A 17,322-nucleotide genomic window follows, 5' to 3' on the forward strand; every position below is an offset into this window, starting at 1 on the left:
TGCAACTTCTAGGATTCCAAATATAAAGGTATCAATGACTGCGTAAAGTAGAAAATGACAATTTTATTTAAAATGAAGGTCCACTGCAAAATACCCCAAATACACTCTGGCTTTCAGAAGGAAGTCACTGCAGTTACTCTGACACAAACCAGAAGTTCGCAAGATCAAGTGGGTGGATGAAGACTTTTTGCAGAGGACAACCACCAGCAACAGTGAACAGACTATCAAAACAATACAAAGTTCCAGAAATAACTGATCTTTTCTGAGTCTTCAGAATTGGTTTGGAAATTAGTCTTTTCACTGGACTTTGGATGGGAAGCAATCAGTATCTAATGTGCTGCAACAGAATAAAAGTTACTGTGCTAATGAGCGTTAATGAGGTATCTCTTTCTACAAGATTTCTATCTTCAACCTGCATCAAGGAGGAAGACTCTCCACGTGAAAAGTTGTCAGATTCATGCTGTATTTTGGTTTTGATATTTTCAGAATCAGTATTCAGCTCAATTTTTCTTATGTGGAAGAGTGTGTGTGGCAGGAAAAACGAATAATTATTTCCTATTACTAAAACTGTGCAGGTGATAAATACACAGCATTTGGGAACTGCTGTGCTTTAAGTAAATACATTTTTTGCTTCTTCTTAAAGAAGCCATGGGAAGTCTCTATTTTTAGCCTACTTTTTGAAAGCAAAATAACCTACTGGCTTAAATAATGCCCAGATTTCACCTCAATTATGAACAAATAAAAAAAGAGGTAAGGTCAGAAGAACATTTAAAAAGTAATTTCACTAAAATATTATCATCTCACTAGATTCAGTTTATTAGGTTTTCCATTTACTCATATGACATGTAAGTAAACACAAGCTAAGACCAAGCATTAAATTAAGGTCCTTCCCATACGACTTCCAAAGAGTGAAAACAGACCCCACTATCATTAGGGGTCTGTGTGAAAGAACCTGACATCCAAATGTAAAATTTGAATCAACTTTATCTCAAAGAAATAAAAGCTGACCTTCAAATATATTTTTTCTTCATGATTTTATTAACATTGCTCTAGTAAACTGTTTTTCTTCCTTAAGCTAGAAAATTACATTCATGAGAACAAGAGTAGACGGAGCTGGTTTTTTCCCCCCAGTTAGTCACGAACACATACTTCTTGTTATGCTCTCCTCCATCAGGAGGAAATGTAGACTTCTCTCAAAAAAACCCTTAAAACACAAGTCTTAACAAAAATGTTTTTCAATGTTTCAGAATAAACAAAAAAAACCCAAACCAAAACAAAACTTGCTTCAGCAGACACCAGTTACTGCAAACACAGCGGTTCTCAAATAACCAAGTTATCCCTAGAAATACTGCCAGATGTGGTCTATCAAGGCAGAAGTACACTATTTTGAAGTCAGTGACAAACTGCTTACATTCACTCATCCAGCTTTCTGAAACTAAAGATTGTTTTTTATATTTTTATATATTAATATGGCATTTAACTAAAAAAAACGCCCACAACCAACCACCAAACAACCCCACAGTATTTGTTTTTAACCAGTAGGTAATGGCTTTAGAATCATGCACATCACACTAGAATAATGAAATTAAGTGAAAGTAGTGTCTAAGTGCAAAACCAGATTTAATTCTACATAAAGTTAATCCAGTTTTTTTTTTTCCTAAACCACTATTTAAAACTCATTTTAATAGCACAGGTACAGAAAACAACCAAGACAAACTTCTAAATCCAAGCCCACAGAGGCTAAGACTAACTATAATAATTTTGTTTCACTAAGTTTTGAACTTTGATTACAGTTATTTTGAGGGCTTTCTCCGAGGTCTTCGCATATCCTTTTCAGTTTCTTTTCTGATTTGAAATTGTTTGTATCTTTCTGCCATTGCAATAAGCCCGTCTGGAACTACCTGATAAGAAAGCAGCAGAATGACAAGGTCAGTTTTAAATCTAAACATGCATCCAGAAGTGAAATACAAATGGAATAAAATATATACTATTATTCCTCAGCAGGTGTCTATGTCCTTTCTTTGGACACAGAAGGCTTTGATTAAAGCTCCCGGTTCTTTTCTGGGACTCACCTGTAAGGTAAAATACAGCTAAGGATATCCACAGCAAGACAGACTTAAGCACCGATTTTTTGCACAAGACACTACAAACACTCACCAAGAAAGGTCTAAGTAGGCTTAGACCTTCACGAACAGTTTCAGGTCGTAACCCAGAACCAAAACAATTCCTACCCAGTAACGTGTATTCTTACTTGGTTTGCTCTTTCCAGAATTTCAATCAGCTCAGATGCAACTCTCCAATCATTCTTGGTGACAAGTGTTACTGCCTTCCCAGTACGTCTAAAACAAGGAATAAAATAACTGTTGATCTTCAAAACAACTACTGCTAGGCTTTTCCTACTGACCTATACAGTAATAAGTTGTAAGGCAGTGTTATTGAACTGGTAAGTAAAACTGGCTTGAGTATTTACTATGCATGTGACACAAAGCAACTTTTCATAAAGATCATAATACGGCAATTCACCTAATATGGAGCAAAGGCACAACTAATTGAGACTTTTAGACAATAAACCTAGCATAAAGACAACATATTTAAGCATGAAAAGGCATACATACATACCATTAATAAAATAAACACATACAAAAGAAAAACTGCACTTGTGCCAACCTGGGAAAGCAGCATTCAGAAATTCTAGCACCAAACTACACCACCATGACAGGCTGAAAACTTTGAAATGATATAAGTTTTTCCCAATGGGCTGCCTAGGAAACTAAACAACTTAGTGGCTCACGAAGAGATAGACAAGGAAATGACATTTCAGATTATCTACACAGACAATGTTTTGAACCATAATTCTTCAGCACTTAAACCAGCTGTCAAACAGCCCTCGTTCCTATCCACTTCAATGAAGTAACAGAAGAGTGGAACACTTGTTTGCCTTACATTTAAGTGAACTAATTTCAAAACATGAAGCAGTACATTATCTAAAACATACTTTGCTAGACCCTGAAGACTTCACTCCCCCACCCCACATCACCTGTAGGTCTAGTATTTGGCAAGACAAACACCTATGCACTGCATAAAACACTGACAACACGTTACTCTTCTCTTACAAATGCTTACCCTGCTCTTCCGGTACGACCTACTCTATGAACATATTCTTCAATGTTGCGAGGGAAGTCAAAGTTAAAAACATGAGTAATATCATGCACATCAAGGCCACGGGATGCTAAGTCAGTAGCTACCAGTATTCTAACTTTGCCTAAAATAAGTACAACAGAAAGAGAATGGGAGTTTATAAAATAAACAGTAAATATACTCCTTTTGGTCTATTTGTTTTCTAGTGTATAATGCACTTATTCTTAACACATAAAGGAAAAAATCGTTGCATGTCACACCGAGTTAGCATCAAATACAAGGTGGTAAATAAGCACTCGAAGTATCATTTTACTATTATTTGTACTTCCCAAGTAGAACAGTAGGGTGCAGAACAAGCAAGAAACATGCCTAGCTGAAACAGTCTGAAAAGAACAGAAACTCCACCAACTATATTGTCAGGGGGCATCCTTACCATAGGACTACTGTTTTATTAGCACGTGATCACATAACATGAAAGTATAACCCTACCAGCATAATCAAGAACAGAACTGTTTCACTGAAAGCACCATTATTTGACACTTTAAATTTACTGTTCTGTAGACTAACATAATACTGACTTTTCCATAGAGATTTCAAGAAAACAAACAAGACTTACTTTAAATTATTTAACTCAGACATTCCAAATTTTATTGAAGACCCCGTTTCCTGATTTTTTTTTTTTTTTTTTAATAAACCAGTACTTTGGTACTAACTTACCGCTCTTGAAGTCATCTAAGGCCTGTTCTCGATCACACTGTTCCCTGCTACCATGAAGTGACTGTACTGGAACTCCTTGGAGACTAAAGTCACTTGCTAAGTCATCAGCTCTAGGATAAAATAAAACACTGGTTCTTAAAGAGGGCTGGGGGAAGAAAAAGCGCAGCATCTACATTTAGATCCAAAAGATGATACTGTGACAACAAAAACTAAATGTGCCTAAGGACAAAACCCTACCTAGGTCAGCTGTTACTTATTATAAACCAGTATGAAAGCAAGAATAATCCCCACATAATTTTTTGCTTTTTTATATATAAGAGAAATAGATTATTTTTGTGGTTTTCACTCAAAAAGATCAGGTATGGTACAGTGACATCGTGCCCCCCCCCCTCAGGTCTTGTAGGCACTGGTTGCATATGAAAGTAAACAGTACATCACATTAATGTACCCCAAGAATCTTAACATCTACTTACTATGTGAAATTTGAGTTTTACCACCACCATTAATGACATTAAAAAAGATCCAAACTACTAGTCAGTCTAGAGGAATGAATAAATGAATAGATAAACATACTACTGCTACTGACACGTTGACAAGAGCTGTTATGCTTGGTAATTATGTGAACTAAGAAACTACCCAGTATTTGTTAGGAGGAAAAAAAACTCCAAACAACCCACCAACAGACAGATGTAATACTGGGAAGTGATTACATACGTAAGTTTTTTTCCCACAAAAATGATGACTTTATCACTTGGCTTCATAGTGTCAATGAAGTACTGCATGAAAGCTTTCTTTTCCTCCTCGGCGATAACAACAACTCTCTGCTCTACTGTATTTACTGCCTGTTAAGCAGCAAAAAGGGATGTTAAGTGGAAACAATTTTTCTGTTAAATCCCATATTACAATATATGAAACTAGTAATATGATACCATGAAAAACTATTTTAAAACCAAGATATGTATCAGTTTAGAGTTCAAACAATGCAGATTTATTCAATGTTTCCTCGTCACTTTAGGAGAACAGTAAAATTTACCTTTAAGCAGTTTGCCAGGTTATATATTTGCAGAGATTTAGAGGGCACAGATTAACAGCCTAGTGAGGTGAAACAAATATTCCTAATCTCAGTGAAAATCAGATTGAAGTACTTTAACTTGAGTATATATTACGTTAATCCAGAGCAAGCTGGAACAATGGCAGTCTTCCTTGAAGGGACAAACTTTTAAAGAAGACTAATCTATTTGAAATTATCAGTCCTGTTTAATTCTTCCTACAACTGTTTGTTAATAAAAATTTAACTCCATTATATTTGATGGTTGCCACAGAACAAGGGTCCTCAAACTACAGCCTGCGGGCTGGATACAGCCCCCCAGGGTCCTCAATCCGGCCCCCGGTATCTACAGACAACACCCCCCCCCACCCCGGCCAGGGGTTGGGGGGGGAAACCAAGCAGCCGCAGATGGCCTCCTGCCACTTCATCCCTGCGCCAGCCCCGTTTAAAAAGTTTGAGTACCCCTGCCACAGAATGTCTAAGGTGCACTGTGTGAGTAGTATAAAGGTCTAGACATTCTCATGGCACTATCTCATGACCTTGTGGCAAGGGCTGAAGAATCAAACAAGTACACGAATTCCCTCTCCACATGGGAACCCCTCCTCACCCCCCCACCCCCAGAAGTCACCTCTTACAATTAAGAGAAGCTCCTGTAAAAGAGATGAAGAAAGAGAGCTACAATAGCAGTTGTTATCTTTCAAAGCCCAATCCTCTGCCTTTGACAAGTAATGCCCTTTGATTATAGTTCTGAATAGAACCGACGAAAACTACATTTTCCCCCTATTTCCACCCAGAAGTATATTGGATACCAAGTTTCCTCATCCCTACCGCTAAAGGTGGAAGATTTCTTTTTTAGAAGAAATAAAAGAAGTGAAAAGGAAGATTTCTTAAAAAGAACTGAACTCAAAGCAATCTCTGGACCAGGATGCAGAGACCTTGGTAGAACTACCATTTCTGTAAATCCTGCTGGTACTGAAGCCAACTACACACAGCTGCATAAGCATGACAAGTATGCAACTACATCTACATATCAGAAGTTCTGAACTTTCTTAGGGTTCTTCTTCTAACACATATATTCCTACTCTATGCAAGTGCCAGGAATTCAGTACAGAGCTTCCACTCTTTGAAGAAAGCAGCAGTTAAGAAACACAGATCCATATAGGGATCCGTATGCATGAGAATGAAGACCTTCAGAAGGAAAGGGAAGGAACAAGAACTGGCTGAACAGGGGCAAAGGCTGCAGAAACCAAGGTTTAGGCAAGAACATGTGGCAATGCAAAGTACAATATTCAACTGTAATTGTATTGATACCCCTCACTTGTAGTATCTTCTACTGAAGATTTAGTACTTGTTACAGAAACACATGAACAAACACCTTTGCTACTTTTTTTCTTCTAGTGTTTTCTAAACTTTTAATGAAGCTTTAAAAGAATGATATGGATTTTTTTTTTTTTTTGAAGTCTGAACTGATTTTAAAGTTACGTGCATTTACTTACATATAGTTACAAGCAAAATTTTTCCTGGTTTAACCATAGGTTCTTCTCAAAAAAACCCCAACCAAACCAAAAACCAAACCAACAAAACAACCAACCCCAAAAACTTACTGCTAAGTCAAGAGTGCCAACATACACAATCATAGGATTTTTCAAATAGGATTTTGCTAGGCGACGAACACCATCAGGCCAGGTAGCACTAAACAGGAAATGGAAGAAGACACACACATAAGAAGTGTGTGCAAAACCTTCTCCAATTCATTAATTTAATCACATTCATCTTTCTTTTCTTTCTCATACACCAGTGAAACACTTGAGCATGCAGTTAACAGTGAATTTATGTAACATTTAGAAATAATCTTAAGAAGTTTAAGCACTCAAGCTTTAAAGGTACTTTCTAGGTTAAAAGTACGGGCAACAGCTATGGAGCCTTTCTAATGAAGACAGAAGTTAATTTACTACTACAGTGATATGTAATAAGCAAGTTTCCAGTCTGCTTTTATTGCTAAAACAATAGCTCCAATGTAAAATACAGTAACGAGAATTATTGTTGGGATTTTTCTATTGTTAAGGTCCAAAAAGCTGGGTAATTTCAAAATTAATCCAGGTACAGACTAGCACAAATATTGATCAGGAAGTCAGGAGACACATTTGGCCCCAGATGAAGATGTGGAAGCTGGCATTTCAAATTAATGGGGCAAATTCTAGCACTCCCAGGACACCTCCGTTTTTGGAAAAAACTCCGTTGGTTTTATAGTTTATATACAACATCAGAAAAGGGGTTAGAAATGAAAATAAAACTGTGAAATGACTCATTAGGATTGAGTAGACAGAATTAGAAAGAAAACTGATGCCATACCCATTCAGGCTAGTGGAAGTTTTTATTAAACTTGACACATTTGTTTAGAACTTAACTTTTTCAATAACCTTATGTTTACAGTATTCAGTACAGAACATCATTATGTTTACATACCTTGTCATAACAGTTTGTCTGTCAGGCCGCACATCTATTAGGATCTTCATTATCTGAGGTTCAAATCCCATATCCAACATTCTGTCAGCCTCATCTAAAACCTGCTCAGAACAAGGTTATTTATTGTGTCTAGTTCCTTAGGTAACGGTTTCAGCAAAACACTACAGAGCAGACCATTTTAACGGTAACAATTTTAATTGCAGAATCCACTCCATAACATATTGCAAAACCTGTTCAACTTCACCACTTCAATTTCCTTGAAGGTTTTTCATTTAGTAATACATTTGAGGGCAGAAGAAGAAAACCTACACCCTTAAGAGCACTTAAAAGTCAAGGAAGAAGAAACAACTGTTTGTTTGAACAATAATTTGGTTGGTGTCTGAAAATAAGTGCAGAACTAAAAAACCCAACAAACCTAAAATTGACAAAGCACAGGGTGTGGAACTGTGCACAACACTCTTCGTAAGAAATTTTTGGTAGTTTAGAGGGGAAATCTCATTTCTACCTTGTTAGAGATCTCACAACAGATCAAGATATCAGTTATCAATTTAGTTCCTCATTAGAAGTAGGAAAAAAGCCAGACTGTACATTCTGGCTCACAATAGGACACTGCAGAACATCCAGAGCTCAAACTTGTTTCATCTAGTAACAAAATAAGAACTAACAACCTACCAAAAGAGAACAAGTGAGCTGAAGGTCTGAGCACAACTATTTGGAACTGATCTTTTTTCTAATATCAAGCACACTTGTGAACGTTTTAGTCTCACGCAAAGGAAGAAGGCTGCCATTCAAGTCTCATTTTTCTCCTTTAATTTTCAAGTAGAGTTTACATAAATCAAAATTATATGGATCATGCTTTTAAGTACTGATGTCTTCTAGTCACTTATGTGGAAACGTAAGACTTCGACGATAATCCCTTTCTACTGTCCTGATTTTATTGGTCCATTCTTTTCAGATGTTTTATTCTATTAAAGGGTTTTTGTACACTATCTGTGTAAATCTTAGAAATAATCATCTGAGAGACAGAAGACAAGAATTCTAGTTCTTGATTTAATTCTATTTATTTTCAAAAGACTCACAGAGACTTCCTTAACTAGTTGGATTCTAATACAATGGCAAGGCTGAAACATGACTAATTTTATATACAGATTTGGCTACTACACCCCTTTTAGCAGCAGGAGCTTTCTAAGCTATGAAGCACACTGGTACTTCAATGGGTGGGGAGACGAAAGCGTAAGTATGTGTATCAGATGGATCAGAGTAGTTGAAGTTTATTTATGACAGATGCTCAATAAAGAATAAAAGCTGTAGTAGATGTAAGATAGATATTAGCACTGTTTCTTCCAAATTCCTCATAGGCAGGTCCTTGTTTATAAACCAGATCTCCCACAAACTGACATAATCTTAGGTTTCTTGTTATCTATACTTATTTGCTTGTTTGTTAGTATTACTCATTTCAGTTGTATTTCTTGGCAATAAATTCTTACAAGCCAGTTAGTTCTTCATGTGAAAACTATTTTCTTTCCTCCATTTTAAAATCAGTTGGTAAGTTTTATACTATTTTTTTGTATTTGAAGAATAAAAGGACTACTCTAATCTACCTTCTATATCCTACTTCATGATTTATACAGGGTTTTTTTTTTAGTATACTCTTCCCCCTAAATGCTTCCCAATTATTCACATGCAACTCAAATTTCCTTCCTTCTGCTTTATGAGCATAAGTTCAAAAGAAAAAAAAAAAGCACTCAGATTACCGATTAATGAATACTGACTTACACTGAACACAGCGATACAGAAAGGAATCTTCAAGTGACATGTATTGTAAGCAGTCTACTCTGCTGTCTTCCAAGAGTATTTCCTTTTCCAGATGACCACATTTCTAATGATGCTATACCACCACTGGCCTTGCCAGTAAGCTGACAACTATTATCTAGAATTGAAGCTAACTTTTAGAGCAAAATGAGTATTTAAGCCTTAGGAAGGAGCGCAGATAACGGAAGGAAAGTGGGCCAAATTGTCAAACTAGGCAACAAGCCACCAGTTAGACAGACAACTCAATTTGAATATATGAAAGTACTTTATGAAATAGCAATGGTTTTAAGTGTCCAGCACAGCAAAAGACAAGAATGAAGACATAAGGATTCATAACAATGTTTATCTACCTATTTTCCCCACTGAGATTAGAAGAAAGTCAGTCACCCAAACATTTAAATATTAACTGTCTGTGACTCTAGTGCTTACTGCACAAGTTCTAATAAGACTCTGAGTCACTGGAAACCTTTAAAAGAAAAGGAAAAGACAACTTCAAAAAGGCATTTCATCCACTCATAACTGACTTTGACAAAGAGAACTTTAAACCAGCAAACATTACTAAAATGAGGTAATAATTTAGCATGTTTAAAATGCTTATTGTACTAAAAGCCCGTTTTATTTTTTTCTAGGCAATATTCCACATCTGAAATGCAATTACGGTAAGCATGAACCATCCCTCTGACACCAATCTGAATGTTAAGATGTATTGTAATTAAGTCTTGAAGAGTTTAAAGAAAGGGTGAACTTAAGCTTTAATAAAGTTAGGTCAACCATTTCCCAACTGGTGCATTACGCATTCTGTATCAGCTACTTGCCAAGTATGTTATGCTCTTCAAATTTATGAAGTTGTTCATTTGAAGATCATGCAGTCTGCCAGGAGTAGCAATAACAATATCCACACCTTTGGTAACCACGTTTATCTGTCCTTTTCGGTCCCCACCACCATATATGCAAATACTGAAAAAAATAAAATGTTTACAGAAGCAGTGTATTAAGGTTCAAGTAAAGTCAATCTTTTTCAAATAAACGCCACTATATTGCTGCACTTTAAAAAATACCATCTGGTATTACCAAGAAGAAGAAACACAGTAAGTATGACTGACAGCACCACAATAAATAATGAACTTAATACTCCCTCAACATTCAGCAACAGCTTTCTGCTGAAAGTGCAGTGAAAGTAACCATAAAAGGAAGGAAGGTAGCTATTAAGCTACGAGTATGTTTTGCGTTGTTCTGGAAATATTCATACCAAAAATAGCTGAACATATGAAAGGACGCATAATTTTCTAAACGGTACCATCAAAAGTTAATTTGTTTTGCTGTTAAAATCAATCAATGTACTTGTAAAGGTATTAGGCTTACATTCAAACTCAACACACTCTGTAAAACTCCTCAGTATTTTGGGGAAGGAAGTAGAACATGCATTTAATTATTTGATGACTACAATCCTGAGTGCTATACAAAGTTACCAGAGAGCTCTGAAATTAAGTTTTGAAGTAAAGTAATGTCTGTTTAACAGCTTAAATGAAAATCTACTCTCTCAGCAGGTTTGTGGGTAAAACCAAACTGGGAAAGCAGGTGGTACACTAGAGGACTAGGCTGTTACTCAGAAGAACCACAGAAGGCTAGAGAAATGGGCTGTCAGGAATCCCATGAGGTTTAATGAAAGCAAAAACGGGGATGGAATTACCCCATGGCTGAGGGCCAACATACTAGAAGAGGACTTTGCAGAAAAGACTTCACCGGGCAAGAAACTGAACACTGTTCAGCAGCGTAACTGTTGTGCTATACAGAAGGTAGCCAGCAGGTTGACAGAGCTCGTTATTCCCCTTTATTCAGTGCTTGTGAGACCACACCTCAAGCACAATATCCAGTTTTTGTACTCCCTGCCTCTACTGAAAGACAGACATATCCATACTGGAACAAGTCCAGCAGGCAGCTACCAAGATGATCAAGAGGATGAAGTGCATGATGTGAGAAACTGGTTACCAGGCTTGTTCAGCCTCAAGATAGTGTTCAGGGAGATCTTATTGCCGTCTAGAACTACCTAACAGCAATGCCGAGAAGACACAGCCAGATTTTTCTCAGCTGTCCATAAAGCAGGACAAGAAGCAACAAAGCTACAATACAGAGAATTTGACTATATAACAAAGATTTTCACCATGAAAGTAGTCAAAACAGACACTCTAGAAACTGGGGAAATACAGACTCCGCATTTACTACCTTGCCCTCCTCTCTTAGCAAATGCAATTATTTCAGTAGATGAATTAAGCCACAAGTGGTAGGAGACAAATATTACTTAACAAGCAAGTAAGAAGTTGGATTACCTTTTAATTCCTTTGTATACGTACTTCAAACACTCTGCCTCTACTTGAAGTGCCAGTTCTCTAGTGGGAGCAAGGACTAACATTCCTGGCCCCCCACGCTGATCCTTGGAACTGCAATAAACCATCTTTAGAATGTGGGTATGTAAGGCTAGGCAAAGTCCATCACATCTGACATCCAATATTTTTATACTGTTCTAGACTTTCTCAGTATATTGCTACTAACAGAATCTATGGTGACAAAATTGGTACTTATTCCACCAAGTTTATAACTTATTTCCAATTTGTAACCATCACATTGGGGGTGGGGGTAGGGACGAAGCATCCACAACTACACAAGTCAGACATGTCAGCAGTTCTTACATTGGTTGTGAAGTCAAGTGAATGAATCCAGGCATTAAGTACGCTAATGTCTTCCCAGTACCAGTCTGTGCTATACCAATAAGATCAATTCCTTGGAGTAAGATCGGCCATGCCTGGGACTAATATAAAACAACAAATACTTAATGTATTTTTAACTTTAGCTTCAGTTAGGGTCATCAAAATTGAAGGAATACCTGAATTGGTGTAGGCTTTTGAAAACCAACTTTTCTTATATTAGCCATAATATCAGGATAATGCTCAAATACATCTTCAAATTTACAAGCAGGATTGGGAATGCAGCGCTTTTCACCTTCTTTTAAGTCATCACAAGTTATATTATTATTTTCTTTCCTGTATAGAATTAAAGAAGTGCAATTGCTTTAAAGTCTCATTAACTGAAAATTCAGAGCTAACATAAAAGACTGGCTTTCTGAGGTTTTTTTGGGTTTTTTTGGGTTTTTTTTGTTTTGTTTTGTTTTGTTTTTTAATTCCCTTAACAACAGAAAACAAGTTGAGGCTCTTGAATGAAACTTACAGCTATTCTGACTTTTACGAAAGCTTTACTACAGAAACTTCTCCTGGAGGCATCAATTACCATTCCTCTTAAGCATGACTAATTTGAAGTTATATATGGCTATTAACAAACTGCAGTACTGTCATATCAGACTTCAATGACACTCTATTAACAAATTAAATGATGTTTCAAGTTTTTAAACCTAAATACAACCCAGAACACAGAGGAATGGATTGCACCTCTTTGTCAGAGCACTATACTCTGACAAAAGCTTTCCTGAAATATTTTCAGAGCAGTTCCCCGGATGCTCTAGAAAAGACAAACAGAACAGTCTAGAAAAAACAATGTGGCCAGTAGGCCAAGCTCAACATTCCGCGCCCCCACCCCCCCCCCAAAAAAAAAAAAAAGCAACCGCAAAACACAATGTACAAAAAAAGCTGTATTAAAAACTGAGGTTCTGCGTGTGTGTCGTCCCCCCCCCGCCATTAAGCGGTATTAAGTAGTTTATCTTCACTCCAGTCCTGTACTCTTCTGAAGATTCCATTCAGCAAACAGTTTTACCTCAGGCAGGGTATGGGCTATGAAAAGAACGAGTAATTCACCCTCTCCTCATGTTTACTTTTTTTTTTCCATTTACTGCCTTTTCCTCTTTAAAACAAACAGATTAGATTAAAAACATCCCTCTATCACACAAGTGCCATTTCTCAATGAATGTTCTGAACCTACAGAACAAACATTCTGTTACTCTTGACCAGCTTTAACAATACCGTACATAAACTTTCAGGAAACATGTCAATTCCATGCTTTGCTCACTGTGGCAAGGTTTCTCTGGTGGGCATGCAAGAGAAAAACCAGAACCATGCATAAAGAAAAGTAATAAAAGGTAATGCTTCAGGAATGCTCACCAACTTCATTAGAACTACTGAAAAGGGTTGAAGCTATTACCAGGGCCTGAACTGAATCGCTTGAAACAGATGATCTGCTTTTCTTGTGAAGTAATGATGTAGATTAACAGATTCAAAATGAATGCATACAGTTAACTGAGGCATATACTCACCAAGATGCACTTGCAAAGACAAGACAGATAGGAAGAGAACAGTAATAAAAGTTGAAATTTGCTTTGTACACTGCATTTGACTAAAATATATGGGGAAATAAATGGCAGCCAAGAGGTATTCAACACATGAACAATCATATTTGGAAGGACCTAGAAAATGCGAACATGCAGTTTCATGAAATTCAAAGAAACAGCCAAAAGCCAAACAAACCATCTTGATTTTTTTTTCCCCTTCCAAAAGCCAACTAGATCAAACACTTTTAGAGAAGCAGTTAATCCCTAAAGTTAATTTTCCAAGCAACTAATTAATACATCATCTTCTAGTTATTGTTTAACTTCCAATAAAAGAGTTCCTAAGAAAGATCTAAATTATTACAAAACCCTAACATTAATGCTTCTGTCGCTGTATTTCACCTCCAACTTTCTGGGCTTTATACTTCAACAGTAATTTTTGCCAAGCAGATGATTCCCAAAAGAAACGATCTTACCGCCACAGCTCCACTTCCTCTTGTGACATAGATGCAGTCCTTGATGATTCCTCATAGAAGTTTTTCTCAATAGGAGGCAAGCCTTAAACAATCAGAAGAAGTAAACTTGGGTCAGTAAGAAATGCTACAGACTCAGGGAAAGTCTGCTAAAGTTTAAGACGGAAATCCCAAAACGCAGACAGTGCCTTGTACTAGGAAGGCTAGTCAAAAGTGCTGGAAGACTACTGCCGTTCACATAAAAGATGAAGGCTGAGACAAGTGCTTAAGTATCTGCAAAAAGAACCACTTCCCCACATTTCAAGTTCTAAAGTAATTTCTATTAACATATACAATATTTAACATTCCTCAGTTTTTTGCTGCGGTCACATACAAAACAGCAGCATTTTCAACGGCTGGAGTCAAAACACCAGTAGAGTAGCAAGTTTAAGTCTTCACACAACAACTACAGCGTCCTCCATGACCATGCTGAGAAAAGCTCATGTCGTCACTTTACTGCAAATACTTAACTGTATCTTTAAGTGTCCAAATCAGTTATCTCAAAGCAAAACCTAAAACATTTAAGCACTCAACAGATTTACCAAATAAAGACAGGTACCATACAATCAAAATTTTAAAACTAACCTGCCCACTTCATAACTTCATATTTAGCTTTGTTTTCTCGGAGAGAGATCCAGTTAATCACAGGTTTCTTTGGATTACTTTCAGGGTTCCTAACGTCCAAGGTTCTTCCTGCAGAGTCAGTACCAAAATGCTGCTGTTTGATGGAATCTGTTGCAAGGTAGGGAAGAAATCATCTCAAACACTTGACTTTCTTTTTCTATTGTAAGGCCTCTTAAGTGATTGTGAATAGACATGAAGCATTTAAATAGAAAATTCTTTCCTAGGTCTTAAACTGAAACATTGGCAAAGCCTGTACAAATCCAGTTCTGGTAAGAAAAAAGCAGAATTTCAACATCTTTATAAAGGAATTAATGACAGGTTCCAAAATGCTGTTCCTCCAGCTATAAAGGAGGCTTGCTGTTAGCAGACTTTTGAAAAAACTAGTGAATCCAGTAGATGGTATGGAGACAGAAAGCTTTATTTTTAACACCTACAAGAACAAGGTCTACTTCTAAAGCATCCAATAACACCACAATTAAAGTCTTAGTGCTATTATACTGTATATTCCTTTTTTTTATGAGGTTAACACTCCTCAAGAAAGAGATTTTACAATGAAGATATAAATGGAACATAATTTGTATTAGTGGAAGAGCAGGAAACATGGGGAAAACACAGTCACACATACTAAAGGAGTGTTAACTGTTTCTAGTCTCCTGAAACATGCTTGTCTACCATCTGGGGCACCTCCAAGATCAAAACTCTCAATTACTCCACTCCTTTTATTCTAATGCTGGAACACAACTCTCTGATGATCCCTTCTTCCTCATCAGTGCCTCAAATAAACAACTATGGATGCTGTCTGTGCAAAAAGTCATTGGGAGCACATAGAAGACAAATACCAGTAACATAAGCAGAACCTCAACATATAGCCATTACTTACAGATCCATGTAACAGACAGTTAACATCATCAGGTCTAGTAAAGTGAGGCACCATGTGCAATATCAAATCTTAAATGCTAACTTGCCATGAAAGCAGTAAGAAGTCAGCATCACCCGTGCTATGATCAGTACCATTTGTTTTATAGGCTACATTATAAAAGCTTACTGAATTTTAATACTGCACTGATACCACATTAGACGTTAAACTATAACCAGTACTTGTATTTTGGAGGAATCGGATTGATAATGCAAGAAACGCTTTTGCATTCATTAGAAGTGCTGAAACCTCAAAGGAACAGATTCTCACAGAAGTCTGGCAGTTTGGGGGCAGGGGGTGATACTATTCATAGCTGAGAAAAGAGAACATCTACATATTTCTGTTTTAAGGAAGTATGACAATGTCCAAGAACAAGCTGAAAGTTAATTCACTCTGGTAAAATATTAACAATATAAAAATACTCTAGCAAACGTAGGTTTTCTTTCCCCTCTTCTCACCTTCCAAAACATATTACTTACCTTTCTCAGTCCCCCCTCTAATGTTCTTTTGTCCAGATCTTGTAACAGCATTGTCAATCAACATCTTGGCTTTGTTTTGCACAGCAACACTGCCAAAAATCCTTATTTCAGCTTCATGGGTTCCCTTTATAACCTATGTTCATAAAACCTTACTGAGTTTTTTTTGATACTCCAAAAAAATTTATTATATAGGAATACATACTGAAAACAAACTTTACTTTTTTTTTCCTGAATTTTAACTTCTCTTCCTAGGAAGAGGTCCTTTAATTCCCTTCCTAAAACAAAGGGAAATAAACGCATACTTGGGGAAAAAGAATATCAATAAGCTCTTCCTACTTTCACATACCAGTCAAATTGCACCCTCAATCCCACTTCCTTTTTACCCATTCTTGTAAAAAGAGCTGAATTATCACTGCAACACCCTTCTGCTGCAGCCACTGGTTTACACTGGAGCAAAACCCAGTATGTTCTCAACAGAGTCCAGGCCTTGATGCCACACAGCATATAGTACCTTTATCCTGGAGCCTGAAGAATCCTCAAGTTCTCTTATTTTAGTTCCTCCCCGACCTGTTATAAAGATACACTGCAGGTATTACAGAGATTTAGGCAGAACTGTAAAAAACTACACATGGTAACTCTTTAAGTATTTTGGTTGTAACCAAAACCTAAGCCATCCATGTGAGGGTAGGCATCCATAAATAACAGCACTTGTGGCACCAAACCACTGGAAAATGTGGCTAACTTTTCTGGCCACGGGGTGGACGGCACCCCAGTTAAAAGAGATGGAGCAGCAAAACTACTTCCAAGAGAGCCACCCTTCCTCCACATGCCTAAAGAGGGGCTTCAGCCCACTTACAGACTGCTAGCCATGAGAGACGGGCACCAAGCCAGCCACTTCAGGGAGGAAAAGCTTTGCTACCCTGGCGAGCAGGAGAGCTCTGCTCTTCAGCCAGTGCCCTGCAAGAGCATCCTGCCATGCCAGACGACTGAGGTGCAAGGGAACTGCCAGGGGCCCACACCAACAAACCTCTCCCTGACCCGGTCCTGTCCCCTCCTGCTCCCCCCGCTGCCAAGCGCCCCGGGGGGTGGCGGTGTGGCCGTTAGTACCTATGAGAGCCCCGACCAGGGCGCTATCGATGTGGAAGGTGAGGGGCACCGCGGCGCTCTGAGCTTGGCCGGCGGTGGCTCGGGGCAGCCCCTGCCGCGCCGCCTCCCCGGGGCCGCGGGAGCCGTCAGTGCCTCGAGCCTCCCACTCTCCTCCGCCGCTGGCCGACACCTGCCGCCACTCTGCGCTCCTTCGTCCTCCGCTACCCTCTACGGAGATGCGGCTCTGCGAAGGG

At 37.8% G+C, this 17,322-nt stretch overlaps 1 protein-coding gene across 1 annotated transcript; it reads right to left on the reverse strand.

The window, feature by feature from the left end:
• Positions 1–1,793: 1,793 nt before the first annotated feature.
• On the reverse strand, positions 1,794–16,046 carry DDX43 (DEAD-box helicase 43). The gene is made up of 14 exons (XM_040599275.1): positions 15,983–16,046; positions 14,549–14,656; positions 13,928–14,009; positions 12,063–12,219; positions 11,869–11,987; positions 11,509–11,619; positions 9,997–10,138; positions 7,370–7,470; positions 6,508–6,595; positions 4,570–4,697; positions 3,856–3,965; positions 3,124–3,262; positions 2,252–2,339; positions 1,794–1,901 (listed from the first exon to the last, which is right to left on the reverse strand). The coding sequence occupies exons 1-14, from the start codon at positions 16,044–16,046 to the stop codon at positions 1,794–1,796; spliced, it is 1,545 nt and encodes a 514-aa protein (XP_040455209.1).
• Positions 16,047–17,322: the final 1,276 nt, after the last annotated feature.

Source organism: Falco naumanni, chromosome 6, assembly GCF_017639655.2.
Source record: "Falco naumanni isolate bFalNau1 chromosome 6, bFalNau1.pat, whole genome shotgun sequence".
Classification (NCBI taxonomy): domain Eukaryota; kingdom Metazoa; phylum Chordata; class Aves; order Falconiformes; family Falconidae; genus Falco; species Falco naumanni.